The sequence below is a fragment of the Caretta caretta genome, chromosome 1 (genome assembly GCF_965140235.1).
Source record: "Caretta caretta isolate rCarCar2 chromosome 1, rCarCar1.hap1, whole genome shotgun sequence".
Taxonomy (NCBI): domain Eukaryota; kingdom Metazoa; phylum Chordata; order Testudines; family Cheloniidae; genus Caretta; species Caretta caretta.
The window spans coordinates 143938524-143959887 of record NC_134206.1 but is presented as its reverse complement, the minus strand read 5'-3'; the positions used below and the strand labels follow the sequence as shown (position 1 = coordinate 143959887).

The window sequence follows — 21364 nt, the reverse complement described above, 5'->3', positions numbered from 1 at the left end:
TGTGAAGGTCAAAACTCTTAACAGGGTTCAAAAAAGAACTAGATATATTTATGGAGGATAGATCCATCAATGACTATTAGCCAGGGATGGCAGGGATGCAACACCACCTAGCCTCTGTTTGCCAGAAGCTGGAGATAGATCACTTGATGATTGTCTGTTCTATTCATTCCCTCTGAAGCACCTGGCATTGGCCACTGTCAGAAGATCGGATACTGGGCTAGATGGACCATTGATCTGACCCAGTGTGTCCATTCTTATGTAAATTTCAACATGTGTTTAACTCTATGCATATGTAGCCTTTCCAGAATTGGCTGGTTACAGAACACATCCCTCCAGAGTAGCTATTTGTTTACCTGTTGCTCCAAATGTAATAAACAGCACAAATTAATTAGAGATGAATTAGAATAGTTTGGTTCCAGAGTAGCAGCCGTGTTAGTCTCTAAGGTGCCACAAGTACTCCTTTTTCTTTTTAGAATAGTTTGGTTTCATTCAAAAGAAAATACAGCAGCACAGGGAAATATCCTGACTTAGCATATTGTGTGAAACTGCCAAGTTTGAAGTCTAAGGGCACATATATACTAAAAATGTCAGCCTATGTTAGGTCTACAATCACAACAGTGATTAGTGCTGTGTTTCATATCCATGCTACCTTCCTTTTGTCAGTAGTGTGCAGTCTCACCAGGAGTGCTTCCACAGACTTAAAGGACCGTGTGGGCACTGATTGCCCGGCTCCCAGCTCTCCACCAGGCTGCACCCTGGGATCCCACAAGGGAGCCCAGCTGAGAGTCTGGGGGGAGGGGGAGCTGGGCTCCTAGCAGTGGGGAGCCAAGAGCCTCCAAGCAGTACCAGCACTCCTCGCAGGGAGGGGGTAGCTGGGAGCCTCTGCAAAGCACCAAGGCTCCTTGCAGCTGTGACAGCCCAGCTTTGTTGTCAATATCAGGGCTCCAGGATCATGAAATTGACAAGAATGACAGCCAGTGTAAGTATAGTGTCTACAGGGATACCGCATTGCTCTAACACCACCAATATAAGCCCTGTGCCTCTCGTGGAGGTGGAGTTATGTCGGTCTAGTAGGGCACTTATAATGGCTGTAGTGTGTACACTGACATAATTAGGTCGATGTAAGCTGCCTTACATCGACCTGACTCTGTAGCGTAGACCAAGACATTTCTACAGTATATTTCTTACTACTAATGAACTACAAAGATCACCCCTTAAATACTGAAATAGTTTTCAAGATTTTAGAAATTTATGAATGCACTATACAAATCTTTCAGTGCCTATCTTTGTAAACAAGCAAGTAGAAAGTAAATGTTCTAGAAGTTCCAAAACACTGTTGTTCCCATTTTTGTCATTTTCTGTTTAGCAACTTTTTTTCTTACTCAGTTGTATGGCTGTGAAATTAACATGTCCATGTCTTTGTTTACTATCCTCTGTAGTGCTTGAAGCATTTTTATTCATGTATCCAGTTACAGCCTTGGCCAGCACAGCTTTGGGAATGTTTTTTATAACTAGTGCTGCAGAATTAGCTGAAGATAACTGACTTTTAAAGTGATTAATTTCACGTTAGTTACACTGAATGTTTTACAAGACTCCTGTTGCTCATAATGATATTTTAACATAATTTTGTCAGGTCAGATATATCAGGATAGCATTTTAGACATTGTTCTTTCTAACTTTCATAACTCTCCTTATGTGATCTTTTTAGTTAGGTAGTGTGAGCTATTGGGAGTTAGTTAACAGGAGCTTGTAAATAGCTTGAGTACCGTGAGTGTTCGTGTCCAAAGAGAGAATGTGTTACAGTTATGCCTGCAATTAATGTCCAGAAAGGATATATGTTCACAGGTTTCAGAGAGTTCATAAGGTTCTTGACCAAAAAAAAAAAAAAAAGTTAAATAGAACACAATAGATGTAATTTACTGTCACATTCCCCCAGATATCTTAAAACTCATGATGTCACAAAGCCCACAGAGTTTTGCACAACTTTCTTATGTTCCACAGAGTAGTACCCTAAAACATCCAGTATGGTGTTGAATTATAGCTAATCAATGACCTCAAAATGAATTATTTAATGGGTTTATTGTGCATTGCTGAGCATATTATCAGTGTTCAGGATAAATAATAATTTAATTACAGATTCAAGATGTCATATGACTTGCATTTTCACTTTCATTTAGCAATCTACAATCTTAAGTGGATTCGCTACAGTAACCACACTTATGAATGTTGCCATTAAAATGTGTATATTTTTTCAATGTGACAGCAATGGTCTGTAGTGCCATCTATTGACAAGTAGTAGGAATTGACAAGTGGAGCTGGCTGAAAGCCAACATTTCTTTCTGTGGGAAATTCCAAAATTTTGAAAACAAATTTAGTTCTGTTTTGCAGCGAAATGTAGAATTTGAAATTTCTCACAAAAGGGGAGAATCTTAAACTCTTTTGGAAATAATTTAAATGTTTTTGGCTTCAAAAATTGTGAAAGGAATTTGAATCTGGGAGACTAGGCACCCAAGTTCTGAGGCTTCCAGCTCAGCTGTGGTTCTGAGGGCTTCTAGGCTCCTACCAGGAAACTCTGAGCAGGGTTTCTCAGGGCTTCAAGACTCCTTACCTTGGAGTCAGGCAGGGTAGATTTGATTTAAAATCAATCATGATTTAAATCACTAGTCAGGAAGACTCAATCTAATCATCTATTTCTACATAAAAGTGCATTCTTGTTTGTTGTTACAACCTTAATATATATTCTTCACAACTCAGAGAGAGAGGTAGGTTTCATTTTTAGAAGGTACACACTATACATTTTTTAAGTGATTTATTTTGAAAACTTTTCAGATTAGTTTTGCAGCTATAACAGAAAATGAATAATTGTTTGGTTATTTCATTTACCAAAGGTAATTGAAGCAGATATTTATGAGGTCATTGGGGGGTGAACTATCTCCAATGTAACAGGTTAATAATTAATATGTGGAGGATTTTCTTGCCATGCTGTATGAGGAGAACATCACCAGACAGACATTTAAATTATTTTGTTTAACTAAAACAACAATGTTATGTATTCTGTATTTTTTTTCTTCAACAGCAAACACATAATATTTTAACAAAACAAGTATGTGAATTTTTGTCTTTTAGTTAAACATTCAAGTTTTTTAAAATCAGGTTTGTTTTTAACTAAAATAGTTACATGAAACATTTTAAAAAAATAAATTAAATCGACTACGTCAGCCAGATCAAAATGAGAAACTTAAAACCCTGCTTTTTCCTGCTTTTTCAGGTCCCAAACAATTTCTCAATTTGGAATGAATTAGTCCAAAGGAAGAAAATATTATTTCTACAGCAGAAGAAGCTACTGCTGTTAAAAGTGAGATTATCACTTCAACAGTCTCTGAATCCAAGCACTGAAGTAACTTCCACTAGTTCACTGGTGTGACTTTCTTTAAAACATCATCAGCAAACATATATTTCTTAAATGGTTCTTATTCCCAAACTGGGTCTCTTTTACGGCCTGCTGCCATTATAGGTTTTCCCTTCTAGTGAGAGAATGGTATGGTAGATCTCAAATTAATGAAGGCTGCACTCAGAAAGACCTGCTGTGCTGCAGGGATCCTGAAAGTTCTCGGGTCCCCAGCCCTGGGGCACAGCACATAGCAGGGCTGCCCCAGAGCTGCAGACCCTGGAAGACCTGGGGCTCCTGAGAAGCTGGCAGGAAACTAGGCAGGTTTCTGCCAGAAGGAGAGCAACAAAAATGATAAAAGATTTAGAAAATATGACCTCTGAGGAAAGGGGCTGGTCTATGCTACATGGACTCTGCCAATACAGCTGTCCTGGTGTCGCTATATCAGCAGATACCCTGACTGTAGATACAGCATAGTTTGACAGAAGAAGGGTTTGCTCCTGGTATAATACTGCCTCCAGGAACAGCACTAGCTGGGCCAACAGAAACACACTTATCTTGGCATAGCTATGGTGACTAGGGGGTGGATGTTTCTTTGTTTTTTAACACCCTGCGTGGCACAGCTATGCCAACAAAACTTGTAGCATAGACCTGGCTCTTGAAAAAGTTGGGTTTGTTTGGCTTAAAGAAAAGAAGATAGTCGAAGGTGAGGACTTGAGTCTTCAAATACGTAAAAGATTGTTATAAAAAGAATGGTGATCAGTTGTTCTCCATGTCCGCTGAGGGTAGGACAAGACATAATCAGCTTAATTTGCATCGAGAAATGTAGGATAGCTATTAGGAAAAATCTTTCAAACTATAAGACTAGTTAAGCAATAGAGCAGGTTACCAAGGGAGGTTGTGGAATCCTGCTCATTGGAGGTTTTTAAGAACAGGTTTGACAAATACCTGTCTGAAGTCTATGTTTAATTAATCTTGCCTCCGTGTGTGGGGGTCGGACTAGATGACCTCTCAAGATCCCGTCCAGCCCTACAATTTCTATGATTCCATGAAACAGATACTTTTCCAAAACATTTTGGTTTTGACAAAGTGGTATTTTCTGATGACAACCTGTCTTGTCAGAAAATTCCTGACTAGCTCTGTTCATACCAAGTCAAGCGGGGACTTGTGAATTTTACAGTCATTTGAATGGATGATTTGCACTAATTTCCCTTGTAAGCTATATTTTTCACTACATTAGAACCTCAGAGTTATGAACACCAGAGTTTTGAACTGACTGCTCAACTATACACCTCATTTGGAACTGGAAGTACTCAATCAGGCAGCAGCAGAGACCAAAAGAAAGCAAATACAGGACAGTACTGTGTTAAACATAAACTACTAAAAAAATAAAGGGAAAGCAGCATTTTTCTTCTGCATAGTAAAGTTTCAAAGCTGTATTAAGTCAATAGTCTGTTGTAAACTTTTGAAAGAACAACCATAATGTTTTGTTCAGAGTTAAGAACATTTCAGTTACGAACAACCTACATTCCTGAGGTGTTTGGAACTCTGAGGTTATATTGTATATGCCCCATAGTTGCAAGTGATGATAATCAGCAAAGTTGGCATTAAAAGTGAAAGCCTTAAAATTGTAAAATCACTCGTAAAATTCACTCCAGAAAATGGAGGAGTTGTGTGTGGTAACTCATTAATTTTTGTTTGAATTCCAGTGACTTAATTCCAATTTAGCAGAGCTTTTGTCTGTATCTGTCCACTTTTAACAGCATGTTATTTTGCTGTTGCTTTTCACTGTGAAAACAGCTTCTTGTTAGGTAGTCATGATTCAGGCTCAGACTGATTTTTAATTTCGCTACTCCAAGTTAATTACTGTTATCCTTGAGCTCTCTTTACCGACTATATCAAAATATAAATAGTATGAATATACAAAATACACATTAAGATTTTAATCACATTTTCCTTCCTTCTAGTTATCTACATTGTACTGGTTCAAAGTACACATTAGTCGGGGTTTTTAACCTCAACAGCACACCATATTTTTTCTGAGGTTTTTCTGCTTCTTAAATTCATGCATTTCCATTGCTGTCTGTTCTTTTCTCAGAAGACACGTGCTATTTCCAAACTTTGGAATATTTAAGTCTTTCGATACTTATAGAGTATGGGGTTTTGTTTTTAAACCTGTTAACGTTTATTCGGTGCTTTTACTTTCTAAGGAGACCATTTGCTCTTGGCTAATATGCCTGCATGATATTTTGTTTGTTGTAGCTTTACAGTTAGGACAAGAAAGAATTGCCAGTTATTGTCTGTCAGAAAAACTAACGTAATGTAAAATGTATATAGTTTGTTTCCAATTAAATCAAACCACTTGATTTAAGAATTTGTTACTTGGTATATAAATGAAGAAACTAGTGGTAAGTAAATGAAAAATAAACTTTCTTAGGTATTTTAGGACAAAATTCTCAAGTCCAAAGCTGAGCAAACTGTACTATGTTGATAAATTTAGAGCAGCTAAACTAGAAATTATTTTTCATTGGTTAGATTCATATCACATGTTGAACTGCTGTTTTTTCCCCTTGATTTTTACATAATCACTTTCTGCCCACAGTCTCAGTAGAATGAATTGCTTGCAACAGCAGATTTGATCTCTAATTTACACATGTAATTGTAGAACACAAACTTTGTGTTATAAGAATATAGTAAAAACAACGAGGCACCTTACAGACTAACTCATTTATTTGGGCATAAGCTTTCATGGGCTATAACCCACGTCATCAGATGCATGGAGTGAAAAATACAGTAGGCAGGTATAAATATACAGCACGTGAAAAGAAGGGAGTTGCCTTACCAAGCAGGCGGCTCAGTGCTAATGAGGCCAATTCAATCAGGGTGGATGTGGCCCATTCCCAACAGTTGACAAGAAGGGGTGAATATCAACAGAGAGAAATTTTTCTTTTTGTAGTGACCCAGCCACTCGCAGTCTTTTTTCAGGCCTAATTTGATGGTGTCCAGTTTGCAAATTAATTCCAGTCCTGCAGTTTCTCATTGAAATCTGTTTTCGAAGTTTTTTTTGTTGAAGAATTGCCACTTTTAGGTCTGTAATCGAATGACCAAAGAGATTGAAGTGTTCTCTGACTGGTTTTTGAATGTAATAATTCTTGACGTCTGATTTGTGTCCATTTATTCTTTTGCGTAGAGACTGTCTGGTTTGGCCAATGTACATGGCAGAGGGGCATTGCTGGCACATGATGGCATATATCACATTGGTAGATGTGCAGGTGAACGAACCCCCGATGGTGTTGCTGATGTGGTTAGGTCCTATGATTGTGTCCCTTGAATAGCTATGCAGACAGATTTGGCAACGGGGTTTGTTGCAGGGATTGGTTCCTGAGTTAGTGTTTCTGTTGTGTGGTGTGTGGTTGCTGGTGAGTATTTTCTTCAGGTTTGGGAGGTTGTCTGTAAGCGAGGACTGGCCTGTCTCCCAAGGTCTCTGAGAGTGAGGGATCGTCCTCCAGGATAGGTTGTAGATCCTTGATGATGTGCTAGAGAGGTTTTAGTAGGTGATGGGAGTGGTTGGGTCACTACAAAAAGTACATTTTTTCCCTCTGATATTCACCCCTTCTTGTCAAATGTTGGGAATGGGCCACATCCACCCTGACTGAATTGGGTTCATTAGCATTGACCCCTCCCTCCCCCGCTTGGTAAGGCAACTCCTATCTTTTTATGTACCTTTGCTTTCTTATATTTATACTTGCCTACTGTATTTTTCACTCCATGCATTTGGTGAAGTGGGTACTAGCCCACGAAAGCTTATGCCCAAATAAATTTATTAGTCTCTAAGGTGCCACATGGACTCCTCGTTTATTTTTGCTGATACAGGCTAACACGGCTACCCCCTCTGAAGTTATAGTACTTGGTAATTGATCTCTTTACAAGAAGGAGGGTGAGCAAACTGTTGCCTGACCTAAATCTAGTAGTTTGAACATTCCCCTTTGTTTTTGAATATTTTGTTTCTTCTTTCAGGGCAAGAGGATATGTATTAGTTGCCTCTGGAGCTCTTGAAACTGATACTCTTGCCAAATTAATGTTTAAAATAAAATGTTAACTAAAACATTTTATATCAAATGACTTTTTAAAAAGATAACAAAATTTGTTTTAAAATTACAGTTGTTTGGTGGCTGGTATGTATGTCTCTCTTTTCCTACACAGGGCAGGTATAAAGTATTTTGGTTCTGTGAAATTCCAGCTTCTACTTTCCCTTTAGTAAGAGAGGGTGAGAAGGCAAAACTTTCCATCCCAAAAGTCATTTGTTTCAAATTTGGCATCATGTCTAGTTTGCTTAATAAGTAAGCAACCAAATCATAAATGATTGAATTCACTTCTGCTTTCTAAGCCATCCAACTTTTTTCTAAAGGTGTAATAGGTACTTATAAAGACCAAACTTTTCAGACCTGGCTGTCTAAAGTTAAGCACCTAAATAGAAGTACCCTGATTTACAGAGGGTCTGAATACTGACATCCTACCCTTGAATTCAGTGGGGAGTGTTGTGGGTACTAAGTGTTTCTGAAAATAAAGTCCATTTCAGGATTCCAACTTTGACAATTTGGCTTATGTAAATAGCACTTAATTTGTGTTACACTCTTGGCCATACAATTATTTGTCTGTTTTATTTTGTTTGTAGGAGTTATCAGTTTTCTTTTAAAACATCTTTCAGAATTTGTTTACGGGGGGGGGGAGGGAGGGAGGGGGGAGAGGGAGCCAGTGCCAGTAGAGGATGCTCTAATGACACACCAATCTCAGTGGTTAGTGCAGAAAATGAATGTTTGAAGGGATATTTTAGGAACATAGGATCTTCATGCTAGGTCACATGATGGTGCATCCAGTTCAATATCCTCTCTTATAGATGTTTGTACAGATCTGCTAGTACAGATGAGGAAGTGTGATACATCCATGGTAGATAATTATGGAGTATCTGTCTCATTTTGGATATTACCATCACAGGTGGGCAAATCCCAGTGTCTAAAACCAGCCCTCTGACTTCAGACAATGGGGAAATAGCCATTAGTTCCTTCTTGATATTTGCACTCCAGGACACAAAAGGGAAAGAACACCTTTTCTGTGTACTAGGGCAGTGATTGCCCACCCTTCATTGGGAGTGCATTTAAGATTCTCCAGTCTTGAGAAGCTGACAGTTTAAAAAAAACAAAGGCAATCTAGCAGCCTAGGGGCTTGTCTACATAAACATATGGTTTGCTGGCGTGCAAATGTACACTGCACTACCTTCCAGTGTACTGTGTTCGGGTGGATCCTGCTGCCCTGCACTAATAGTTCTCTAGTGTACTTTAATCTATCCCGGTTTGAAATGGGTTAGGTCAGAGAGTACTAGGGAACTTTTAGTGTGCAGCAGTAGGGTCCACACAGACCCTTAGTATGTGGCAGGCTGGTGTGGGGTAGATTTACACTCCAGCTTGCCCCAAGCTAAGTGTTTGTGTAGAAAAGCCCTAGGAAATTTATGTAGAAGAAATCATCACAGAAAAAAGCTCCACTTTGTCCCTTAGCTCCTTTTTCCTGTTTATCTTGTGAGGCAGAATAGGATTTTATTTTTCCTATGGGAATTTTTTAAATTGTTAAATATTTTTGAGACTGTAGAAAGTAAAACAAAACAATGGAAGATGAAATATGATAGCCTTCCCCCACAAGTTTGCTGATATAGTTTGCTCTACAAATAAAGCTGAACTCTGCTTACAATTTGCAAAAGCAACACGTGTCACTTATTTATTTATTTTTTTAGCTATGAAAATACAGAGCACTGGCTGGAGACTATTTGAAAGAAGACTACTTGAAAATTTAAATACTCATTTTTCTCTTCTATAAATACATAACTACTTGTTTAAACTTTGGTCTGCTGCCTAACAGTACAGTAGATTATTAATTTGTTTTCTTACGTTGGAGTTGTCATTAAGAAATTGAAAGATAATTCAGTGAAAGCAGTTTGTTTTTGTATAAATATGGGATGTTTCTACAATGAAGACTCATTGCAGAGGAGATTGGATTGAAGGCACAAACATTGTATCTGCACATGCTAAATAGAGGAAAATTAGATTTTGTGCATAGTTTATCAGAGAAGTGGAGAACCATTTTGGAGTTGCATTTTTGAAGCTTTATATCACAAAGGAGTTTATCCCTAGTTACTGACTTCTTTGAAGTGTAGTTCATGGTTTAGTAGCTCACCATAAAACTGTTTAGTTTATTACTACTTTGTGTGAAACATATGCTAACTTTAAATATTTGAACTGTTTGTTATGGTTTTGGAAAAACTGTTATTGAAAAATCCCAGTGTGTATACCTTTGTTGAAGCAGTACTTACAAATGAAATTGCACTTTGGATTTTTGTCTGATTAGTGGCAAAATAGGCTTGCAGTAAAATAAAAATAACATACAACTTCCAAGTAGCCCAGAAGGAGTACACCCTAGAATTAATCATGGGTTAAATATTATTTATATTCTTGTCAAGGCCTATTAATGTGTATGTAAAGGCTTCTTGTTAGCTTAAGCAAATGGTTTTTATTAACAAAGTAGGTCACATCTTTGCTCTGCTGTGTAACAGAGTTCATGGTTCTGGCAAGAGTATTGTTTTGATATAGAGCTGTGCTAGCAAGGCACTAGTTATGGCTGATAAAGCACTTTCATTGTAAGCAGCAGTTTTTTCTATCCTCCTCCTCCTCCCCCCACCTTCTCCTTCAAACACTTAAAAATACCTGAAAAATATATGATCCTATGAGCTAGTTCTCACATGATGTCTTGGCACATGAGTAAAAAGCTTTAAGAAGTTTGCTAAGGCTCGATTTGGTTGTTTTTTGAGATGTTAGAGCACAGAAAATATAGTGTGCCAGGTTCACCCCCGTTGTTACACAAGGGGCCAGTTTGCATTCCCCTCCACCTTGCAGAGCAGCTATGCTGAAGGGTGTATTGACTTTGGTATAGAGGAACTTTATTTCTCAAGGGGTGGACGGAAGCTTCTCAGGCAGACCTTGCTTGGTATTCAGCACCTTTCCTACCGTGTCTAGCTTTGGCCTCTTCTGGGCTGATACTACATTCACTTAGGGCAATGCCAGCCATCTCTAGACCTCATGGCAAAGCAAGAGTCACATATGGCTTGTTCCACTGCACTCAGTCCTGGTGAGCTGCTTTCTCCTGGGGGCCATGGTTTCTATCAGTTTGACATGTTATCTGATATATGGATAATTACAGAGTAGTTGCTGCTGTCATTTTTTTTTATTTATATAAAAAAAAATCTTCAAACTTAAATTGAACTTGGGGGGAGGGATAGCTCAGTGGTTTGAGCATTGGCCTGCTAAACCCAGGGTTTTGAGTTCAATCCCTGAGAGGGCCATTTAGGGATCCGGGGCAAAAATTGGGCATTGGTCCTGCTTTGAGCAGGGGGTTGGACTAAATGACTCCCTAAGGTCCCTTCCAACCCTGATATTTTATGATGGTCCTCAGTCAGGACTCAGTCTCTGACGCGATGGAAGAAATTTGGTTTAAAAACATTTGGGGTGTGTGTGTAATAACTACATATTCTCTACATACTTTGGTACACTTTCTTATCTAAAAATTCAGCCACCAGCTGTGACAGAGCTGAGTGAGGAGCATGCATCTAAGGTATCACACTATTATTAAGGGCTGCTATTCTCACCATTATTAAAACATAAACATTTCACTAGTTTAACTAAATTGGTGCAACATCACATCTTTAATTATACTGTACCAGTGCAACTTCATGGGTAGACCAGCCCCAAGTTTATTTGTGAAAAGCAATAAATGAATGTGAGACTATGGAAGGAGCTTGTATTGCAGGGGTGGCCAACCTGAGTCTGAGAAGGAGCAGAATTTACCAATGTACATTGCCAAAGAGCCACAGTAATACGTCAGCAGCCCCCCCCATTAGCTCCTTCACCGCACCTCCCACCCACCGGTAGCCCTCCTCACACCTCCCAATCAGCAGTTTCATAGCATGCAGGAGGCTCTGGGGGAGGGCAGAAGGAGCAAGGGCACAGCAGGCTCAGGGGAGGGAGCTGGAAGGAAGGGGTGGAGTGGGGGCAGGGCCAGTGGCAGAGCCAGGGGTTGAGCAGTGAGCACCCCCTGGCACATTGGAAAGTTGGCACCTGGAGCTCCAGCCCTGGAGCCTATGCAAGGAGTCGCATATTAACCTCTGAAGAGCCGCATGTGGCTGCGGAGCCACAGGTTGGCCACCCCTGTTGTATTGGTTAACCTCTTGTTTTGGGCTAGTTGTGGGGACAAATATATCTCTTGGAAAAATATCTTCCTTGCTCCCAGTTTCAATTCACAGTCATCTTGACTGCCTGCATATTCCATTTGTTTCTGTTTTAAACTCCATCACTCTTTGCTGTCTGTTTAAAAGATGCATTGCAGCACATATCCTGGAAATGGGAAAGATCTGCTTTCAAGATGGTAGTCCTGTTATGTATTCAGATACAAAGGCTTTTCAAAAGTAGCATAGTCTTTCCTCCTTACTTGAAGCTGGCAACGTCACCTCTGTTGCTAGTGCTTAATTTGTGCCAGGGCTGAACCCCGGCACCTCTAGGGTGGACAGTTCATAGCCACAGCAGCTCTGAGCTTGCTGCATCAGCTATAAAAGTAAAAAAAATTGCTTGAGCCCTGGCACCCCCCCCTCCAAATTAAGCACTGTCTGTAGCACTCTTAATTCAAGGATCCTAATGTGAGTGTAGGTAGGAGGTACTTCGGCGTCACAGAGATGGCTGGGATTATGTGTCAGAACTTTCGTATTTTGGCACCTTAGTAGAAGTGGGCTGTCTTTCACAGGTGCTGAGCAGGTTCTACTGAAGGAAATGTGATGACCCCTCCAAATCGCCACTTCAATAAAATTGGGTGAATTATAAATTTAGGAGCACGGCTTCAGGTACTTACAATTCAAAATTTGTCCATAATTTTGTAATTCAAGTGTGTGTGTGTGGGGAAATCTTATGAGGTGAAAATGCAGGAACTGTACACTCCTAGGTATTGTGTCATGCAACCTCTGGTTTTCTGAGTATTTTGGCTCTTAGTGTGAGCATGTTGCATTCTTTAGTGCCAGTACTCCCTGCCACTGACCACAACTCAGGTTTATATGTGCTGTGCATATAGCTCTGTGTATGGAAAGTATTCAAACATACTTGTCTAACGTGTTTCCAGCTGAGTGCATAAACTGTGTGTAATCGTATATTGTGTTTAGGTAATGCGTCTGGGGGCTGCACCTGCTAGCCTGAGCTTGCTGGCCATCCAAGTATATGCTTCATCCTCGGAGAAGGAAAATCCAAAAAAAGAGTTGCTAAAAACTGATGAGGTAAGACCCTGGCGTTCTAGTTGTATTCATAGTGTTTTGGTGGTGACGGAATAATGTTAGCAGATTAAGAAGCACACGTCTAACAGAGTAAGATCATTTACTTTGGGAGGGCAAAAATGTTTGCGTGTCTGTCTTCATATTACAAGGAAAAAAGCATTATTAATTTAAACTTGCAATGGAAAAGTCCACAAGCTCTGTTTTTACTTTTTCTAACTATATGTTTTGAGGCCTGTTTGACGTTTTGAGACTTGCTCATGTACAAAATAGTCTTTTTCCATATCTGAAAACCTCTAATAAAATATTTTTCGTTGAATAGCTTTCTGTCTTAAGAAAACTGCCAATACTAGTATATCTAATCCACAGGAATGTCTTTATCTTCTGCTTTTTCTCCAGCAGACACTGTGTGCTGTTCATATGATTTCTGTTGGCTTTCATTTGCAGGCTTACGTAAAGCATCAAAGCCAAAAGCCTGTCTACCTTAAAATACAACTGTATTTAAAATTCACTGTAGAGATGAAACATGGTCCCTGCCCTCTCTGGTTTACAATCCTGCAATGCAACCTACCAGCTTGCAATTCTACATGTGTACAGGGATCCCCAGACTTTGCACTGAAGGATCAGGGCTTAAATATGGACAAAATACAATGAACAACAATGGAAAAAAAAATCAGGGTGAAAAGCAGGGTTACAGAAATAACAGCCTATGGGCACTTTAGTTAATCATTCATCTGGATAGCTGTTATTAAAAACATATTTGTTTATACACTAAAGCTGTGTATTGATTGGCCATTACCTCTTTTTTTTATCTGAATGGCTAGTCAAAATTTGAGGCCCGGTAAGTTGTTCCAGTTGGAAATAGAAACTGATCATGGAATCTGATATATTCTTTGATGCCATCTTGTTTATTCACAAGGAATGTACAAAAGTGCTGCTTCTCCAAATGCAGGGGGAACAAAACAAACCAGGGGATAGCTTCTTTGCTTACAGCCCCAAGTCTGTTTAGCCAGCACCAGACCCAAAAGATCTCTTTAGGCTTCTCCAAGAGTCACTCTGTGCTTAAACTGGTGCTTGGCTTTCTTGCCCTCTTCAGAGTCTTTTTTTGTTTCTTGTCTCCCCTTCTCTCTCTGTCATCCAGCTTGCACTGTTTTCCACGGACACATGTAACTGGTCAGAACAATACCCCGTGGAACCCTCTGTGTGCACCTGGTGCTAGTTTCTGGGCAGACTTCATTATGCCTTATTTCTAAGTGACCCCTTGTCTCTAACATTTGTCCTAACTGAAGGGTGCATTCATACATCAGTTTCAACAAGGTTTAACCCAGCTCATAACACTATACAGCAAACCTCAGTGTTCCTGAGAAACCATCAGTAGCTCTAATACTTTCAGATGTAACCAAAAGACATACTGAACAGTATTTATTTTAAAATTAGTTATAGTTGCACAGGCTGTTCTGCTCCAGCCTGGAGTGCGGATCTTTCAAGTAAAGATTTGGCTACTGCCGCATGTTGCATTTACTTAAAAAGGATTATTAGAGTGCAAAATGTTCCTAATTTTTTTAATGTCAAAAGTATTTGTCTTTCCTACAACTAAAAATGGCTTTTGAATTATTGAAATTAAAAGGGCTTAAATAAAAGTAGTTTTGGGGTAAGACTAGGTATGAGAAATATCAACCTAAAAGGAGCTTCCTGGAAAGTATTATGAGGAACTGAATTTAAGATTTAGAATGAAATGACTGTCAAGCTGCTCATGTATTATGTCAGCAAATCTGCAATTCATGTTTCTTATTACTTTAGGAAAATAAGTGTTTTCATACGTTGTTTAAAAAGACTACTAATTACCATATATACTCGTTCATAAGCCGAATTTTTTTAGTAAAAAATGGAAGCATCAGAGAAGGGGGTCGGCTTATGAACGGGTATAGAGAGGGAGAGGTGGGACACAGCTCCTGCCCCCTACATTCGGGGCAAGGAGAGGCAGCACAGCCAGAAGGGAAGAGGCAGGGCCAGAGTCTCTCCGCTTCTGGCCACGCTGCTCTCCCCCCAGCCTCCAAACTAGCTGCAGCTCTGGAGCTGGCAGGCTGTGGCCGTGCCTCCTGGCCCTACCCGCCAGAGCACGTTGTGGCCTAGCCGCCCGGCCTGCCTGCCAGAGCATGCTGCAGCCACACCATGCAGCCCAACCCACCAGAGCAGGCTGTGGCCGCGCCTCCTGGCCCACCGGAGCATGCTGCAGCTGTGCCACCCGCCATAGCCCACCGGACCATGGTGCGGACTCGCTGCCAGAGACATCCTCCCCTGGTCCGCCCCAGCTAAGGTGGGAAGGGATGGGATGGGGAGAGGGTGGGGGTCCCGGGCTAGGGGTAGGGTCACGTGGAGGGTGGTCACAGCGATTACTCCCCCGACCCCCAGCTTCTTCCCCTCCCCCCAGATTTCCCCACCAGTTGCTGTCCTGGCCTGTCAGGGTAAGCAGCTGGCACTCCGGGACAGTTTGTTTACTTAGGTTTACCTCCGTGCGTGTGGACTCTTGAGGTAAACAAACTGTCTCTGCCCACCAGTGGCTTATCCTGATGGCTTGGGAGCCAAAGTTTGCCGACCCCTGAATTATAGGGTCGGCTTACGAATGGGTCATAAAAAATTTCCATTTTTACTTATCCATCTTGGGGGAGTCGTCTTATAAACGAACCGGCTTATGATCGAATATATACGGTATATTTAAAACAACTACATGTATTTTCTCCCGTGCAGTCCAATAAACTGGTTGTAAATCTCTGCCAAAACTGCTGTAGCTCATATTTAAGAAAATAAACAAGACACGACAATAGCATGTAAAATAGAATGATATTAAGATATCAGTCTTCAGGTAGTGTGACAAGTTAACATTTTTTTAAAAAGGCTACTATCTAATGGCTCAGGCTGTGGGTCTTCCACGGAGGTCAGGAATTCTGTGACTTCCACAGTGGCTGGTGTGGCTGATCCCATGGCCTTCCAAGCAGTTGGGGTCCCAAGCAACTAGTCCCAAGCAATTGGTCCCAGGTGCTGCCCCGGAGCAATGGTCTGGGAGCAGCGGCACACCGGGCTGCCCCCCCGCCCAGAGGAGGAGCAACATCCACTGGAGCATCCCTTCCTCCCCAGCACCTAAGATTTAGTCATGGGTATTTTTAGTAAAAGTCAAGAACAGATCAGTGGCTGTGACTTTTTGGTTATTGCCGTGACCTGTCCGTGACTTTTACTAAAAATACCCATGACTAAATCGTAGCCTTATTAATGACATTAGGTGTGTCTTCATTATGTAAATACTACTTCTTTAGATGTCCCACCTATGTCATTCACAACAGTGTTGCTAATGCTGTCCATTACTACTGTAGGTGACAATTGCAACATCCAAGACCATAGTACAATTTTCTGTAAATCTCAAATTCTCTGCTAAGTAAAAAGTCCACCAAACTTAGTTTAAAAACTACTTTAAGTCTTTAATAATGGCTTGGATAAATATAGAAAATGACTGCTCTAAGATCTAGTACGCTTAATACAAATGCTGAGAACCAATATTGCTGGTTAAGTGTAGGAAACACTTCTCACAATTATGTATGTGTTTTTTGGGACCAAATGAGTCTGTTCTGTTTTTAGACCTGTAATTGGATTAGCCATCAACTTGTTTGGCTGAACAAAGGAGCAATTAGTAATGCTCTCCTCATGATGTGTAATTATTCATTAATTCACATAGAGTTCTCACAGCTTGACTGTATTTTTTATTATGTCTTGTCTTGTGCTAGCCACTGTTGAATTATACAGCTCCTGCTCTGATGACCTTCTTGTACAAGTCTACCTTTTTAACCTCTTGTTTGCAAATATTCACAGCTTTCACTTTACTCTTGTCCAACTCATGAGTCTAAATATGTGGAGGAACCACAAACACAATTGGAAGAGGGGATCTCATATCTGCGGCATTCTGTGGAGCCATATACAGCCTGGTGTCAGGTATAGCCATTTTATCTTACGGAAGTACTGATATGTTTCCGTATTTAAGGATGATTGAGGATTTTGCTTGTGACAGGACATTAAAACCTGTCTTGATCTGAATTTGTGAATTGCTTTTTTAAAAAAAGTAGAAGGACATCTCTGAGGGGTCTGAATATTTAAGAATATTTTAGTCATTAGGAAATGTTTCTGGAAAAAGAAATGGTTCTTTTTTTCTGCCATTGTGCATGGTATATTTCACCAAATCTTGTACCCCTTTTTTGGGGAAAAAAAACACACAAAAAAAACTTTAGAATCCTTTCCCCCAAACTTCTAAACTCAACCTTGATCTTCCTTGTCTGAGCTGCAAAAACCTCCCCCCTCCCACCCCAAATCTTAAGGGTTTTTGTTTTTTTTTAAACAATTTCTCCTTACCTGAAAAATAGCAGAGTTACTATCAACCCCCAATTCCCCTTTCTTTGTGTAGGTTGTTGCCTTTTGTGGCAGTTAGCAGGAAAAGGGAGGGAGGAAATTAGATTACTGCAATGTACATAATAAATCGTATAATATAAAAATTGTATAACATGCAAAGCATTGTTGTTCTCTGTACGGATCATTTTCACCTAGATTTTCTGTTGTTCTCTCAAGTACAATTAAATTATATACAATAAAAGTTAAAGGACTGAACAACAATATTAAAAAAGGAGGCCCTTCAGGCTTTTAAAGCTGTGGCACTGGTTGTGTTTTCCTACCAAAAACACAGCTCAAGGAAGGACAAAGGAAATATATTAAGTGTAACTGGTTCCCCACCCCACATGTCTCCCCTGCTACTTCAAACAAAAGAGGAGCAGCAGTCATTATTGCTAAGCATATACCATTCCATTTAGGAGACAAATACATAAAGGCCACTCATTCAGACTCTCTTAAAGCAGTACCCAGACGTACCTTGCCAAACAAAGAATCCTATGTTAGAAAGGAAGAGACGTATTACAACATAAGTAGAAAGACTCAAACATCTACATCAGACCAATCCCAGAAAGTAAACAAGTAATCAATTGAAGCCAGAGGTAAACGAGGCCTATTACAGGCTGAAAAGGCAGCCAGATTTACAATACAACTCTATCACAAAAAAGCAACAAAAGCAATTGGCTACTTGCTAAGAGGTTTAAAAAATACATAAGATAATAAATGCATGCCTCCAATCTGGAAGAATCCAAATGAACTAGAAACAGGTTTCAAGGACATAAAGACGCTTGCAGATTCATATAGGAGACTCTGCATGGGGGCCATCTGTTCCTAAACAAACGCACGCGTCTCATGAAGCTTAATGCAAAGCTACCTGAAATAGATCGGACGAGGAGATTAAACCTGATGAAACTATATAAATTATTGAAGTTACTTGAAAGTGAGAACTCTCAAGGCCCTGAATGGTTTTCCCCCTAGATTTCTGCATATTTTTTAGAGCACAGCTGGCACAACCACTATTAGGGTCTTTTTCCTCTTTCAGTATTTTATTTAAGACCGCCAATGCCGGGTGAGATGCACAAATTGTAGTAATACCAAATTCTGGTAAAGACCTATTCCGTTGCATGTTATCAAGACCCATCTCTTTGATAAATCAAGACACTGAGATCTATTTGAAGCAAATAAACTTGGGGCGGGGGGGAATCTCCATTCCTCTATATAGGCAGTCCAGACCAGTTTTGTGTTAAATAGGCAGTTGACGGACAATATTCAGAGTTCTTGGCATTTTTTTTATCTGAATCAACCAAAGAACTCCACTTTTTATCATTAGATGCTGAAAAAGCTTTTGATAGTGAATTGGCAGTTTCTGAAGGGCACCTTAACCCTGGAGGCATTTGGCTTAGGCCCCAGATTTTGGATGATATTTGTTCTGTACTCATCCAAATACCGCAACAGGAGTTAATGTACACGTATTGGAAAGATTTCCCCTTTTTAGGTGTGTATGCCAGAGATGTACCTTCCTGGCTCTTCTCTTCGCTATGGTTTTGAAGCTGTTTGCACAGGTAGAAATAATCTAAATGGATGGAATATATAGAGAACCCAGGGAGCATAATCTAACCTTCTATGTAGATCAGGCCAATGGGGGCTGTAGGAAGTGGCGCGGGCCAAGGGATGTGCTGGCTGCCCTTCCTGCAGCCCCCATTGGCATGGAGCGGCGAACTGCAGCCAGTGGGAGCCGCGATTGGCTGAACCTGCGGACGTGGCAGGTAAACAAACCAACCCAGCCCGCCAGGGGCTTTCCCTGAACAAGCAGTGGGCCAGCTTTGAGAACCACGGATGTAGATGATACATTGGCATTTGTGACAAACTCTTCTGAGACATTACCTGATGTGCGAGAGAAGATACTGAAATTGGGTAAAGTTTCAGGTTTTAAGGTAAACTACGATAACTCTGAACTTCTGGATGTTGACATGCACCCTGACCTGAAGGCGGGGCTGGGGAAAAAAGGGGGATGCACATATATGAATGGATGACCACGTCCTTAAAATACACCGGAGTACATGTATTTAAAAAAAAAAGGCAGGATCTTTATAACAATTTCAACCCTCTGATTAAGAAATTCAAACAGATTTAGAAATTTGGTCAAACTCTGGAATCTCATAGCTAGGTAAAATTATGTTAATCATAATGAATATCTTTCCTCAAATCAATTTTTTTTCTTACAAATGTTGCCAATAATCATTCCGGGGAAACCTCATCAAGATTAACAATCCATGTAAAACAAGTGTATTTGGGGATACAAGAAGATAAGTCAAATAGGCTACCAAGATCTTGGCAAAAGGGGGGAGTGGTGCTTTCAAACATTAAACTGTATTTTTGTGCAAGAAATTTGGATCACTTTCAACCATAATAAATATGTGAGAGAGCAGGTATATTGTTCTACATTCAGACTTTTATGATCCTTGGGATAAAGGAAATCTCTAGGCTAAAACCAACATCCACCCTTTTTTGAGAGCAGCAATAGACTACGGGATAACAAAAAAAAACTAAGCCCTTACCCATTGTCCATAGCTGAAAACAATGAATTCAACTCTAATAAAATTCTGGGAAGCTACATGTCCTGGGAGCTTATTGATAAAATGAGATTTGGTCAGGTATTCAGAGAAGCTACATTCAGATGGTTTGAAGAGCTTCAACAGCTTGCAGAAGAAGTTCTGCGGTATGAATATTTGCAACTGAGAGAGTTTTCAATCCATAATCTTCCAAAAACAATCATAAGCAAAAAAAATTGACAGATTTTGAAAAATTACTCATCGAACCTATGAAACACAAGCGTCTACTTTCCATCTTTAGATGAAGTTATTTTAAGTTGTCACTGTGATACTGGCAGACTGGGTGCTGGCTCTTGCCAAGGTTTTAGACCTCAGCCAAGCACTGACCAGTTCATTGCTGGAAACCAGTCTGTTTCACCTGTGTTTAGTATGGTTAAGATGGGTATTGGATTTATAACAACGTGTTTAGACATTAACACATGCAACAATTTACAAGCATTTCATAATCTCACTTATAATTTCTTTATCACATAAGATAATATTTAAGTTTTTGGTTTGTAACTAAAAACTGTTTGCTCTAAAACTGTCCCCCGCCTCAGTCAGGAGGGACATCTCCTAACCATCAAGAAGGCCTATCAAAACTAAATGAGCCATTGTGAGACATGACAATATGAAGACTTTAATTGCCTTTTACTTCCAATGAAGAGGCTGCTTGCAAAAGGTCTTGTCCCATCAGCTTGAATCCTGGAAGAAGGAAATAAAAATAGCTGCCTGCTAAGAAAATTTTTCATCTCTCTTTTGCTGTTTGGACTGTCACTGAGTTAGAGCTACAAAACCAAAGCAGAGATCCCCAGGGTCAACTTGGGTTAGCCCTAAAAGACATTCAGAGCTGACAGATTGCTACATCTCTCACCTTTTAAAACCATGGACTGTAACTCATTTGTGTATATATGCTTGCCTGCTTTAACGTTATAATAACTCTCATTTCTTTTCTTAGCTAATAAATCCTTAGATAGCTTACTATAGAAGCTACAGGTGTTGTCTTTGGTGTGAGATCTAAGGTGCAAATTGACCAGGAGTTAGTAACTGGTCCTTTGGTAGAGGGAGTATCCTGAACATTATTGTTTGTTTGCTTTGATGTAAAGTGATTGCCTGTCACTTTGTTTGTCTGTGTGGCAAGATAGACTGGAATGCTCGAGAGGAGTATCTTTTGACTCCATGGTAATATTGTTATAGTGCTTTAGGAGTTCACACTTGTTACTGGGTTGGTGAAATCTAATTATAGAACATACAACCAGTTTGGATTGTCTGCCCTGCTTCTTGGCAGTCTTCCCTGAGTCATGAGCCACTACAGACAACATGATAATTTGAGTAGTCTTGGCAGGATTCATGTGCCACAGGTCAGTTTGTCTTATAGATCATAACCCAGCACTTTTGAAAGTGTAAACTTGATATTGAGAGTTTTTAAAGGTTAACAAATAGTCACAGAACATAAGCACGAGAGAATGATGGCAGAGCTGTGCATCAGGGAGTCTGAGGCAACCCAAGCAGCAGTCAAAGCCAATGAAGAGGCTGAGGAGAGAGCCCACCAAAAATGCATGGCTAATGAACAGTTTGAGAAGTTCCACATCTTTGGTGTGCTAACTA

At 40.0% G+C, this 21364-nt stretch overlaps 1 protein-coding gene across 4 annotated transcripts in view; it reads left to right on the top strand.

The window, feature by feature from the left end:
- Positions 1–21364, top strand: part of APOO (apolipoprotein O) — a 71056-nt gene that overhangs the window by 1971 nt on the left and 47721 nt on the right. Inside the window, exons 2-4 of one of the 4 annotated variants that reach the window (XM_048863162.2) lie at positions 3269–3418; positions 12636–12746; positions 16602–16721. In XM_048863162.2, the coding sequence (XP_048719119.1) occupies positions 3269–3418; positions 12636–12746; positions 16602–16721 (381 nt within the window). Of the gene's footprint in view, positions 1–3268; positions 3419–12220; positions 12324–12635; positions 12747–16601; positions 16722–21364 lie in introns of those variants that run through there. The other 3 variants (XM_048863171.2, XM_048863189.2, XM_048863181.2) reach the window with 3 other exon arrangements.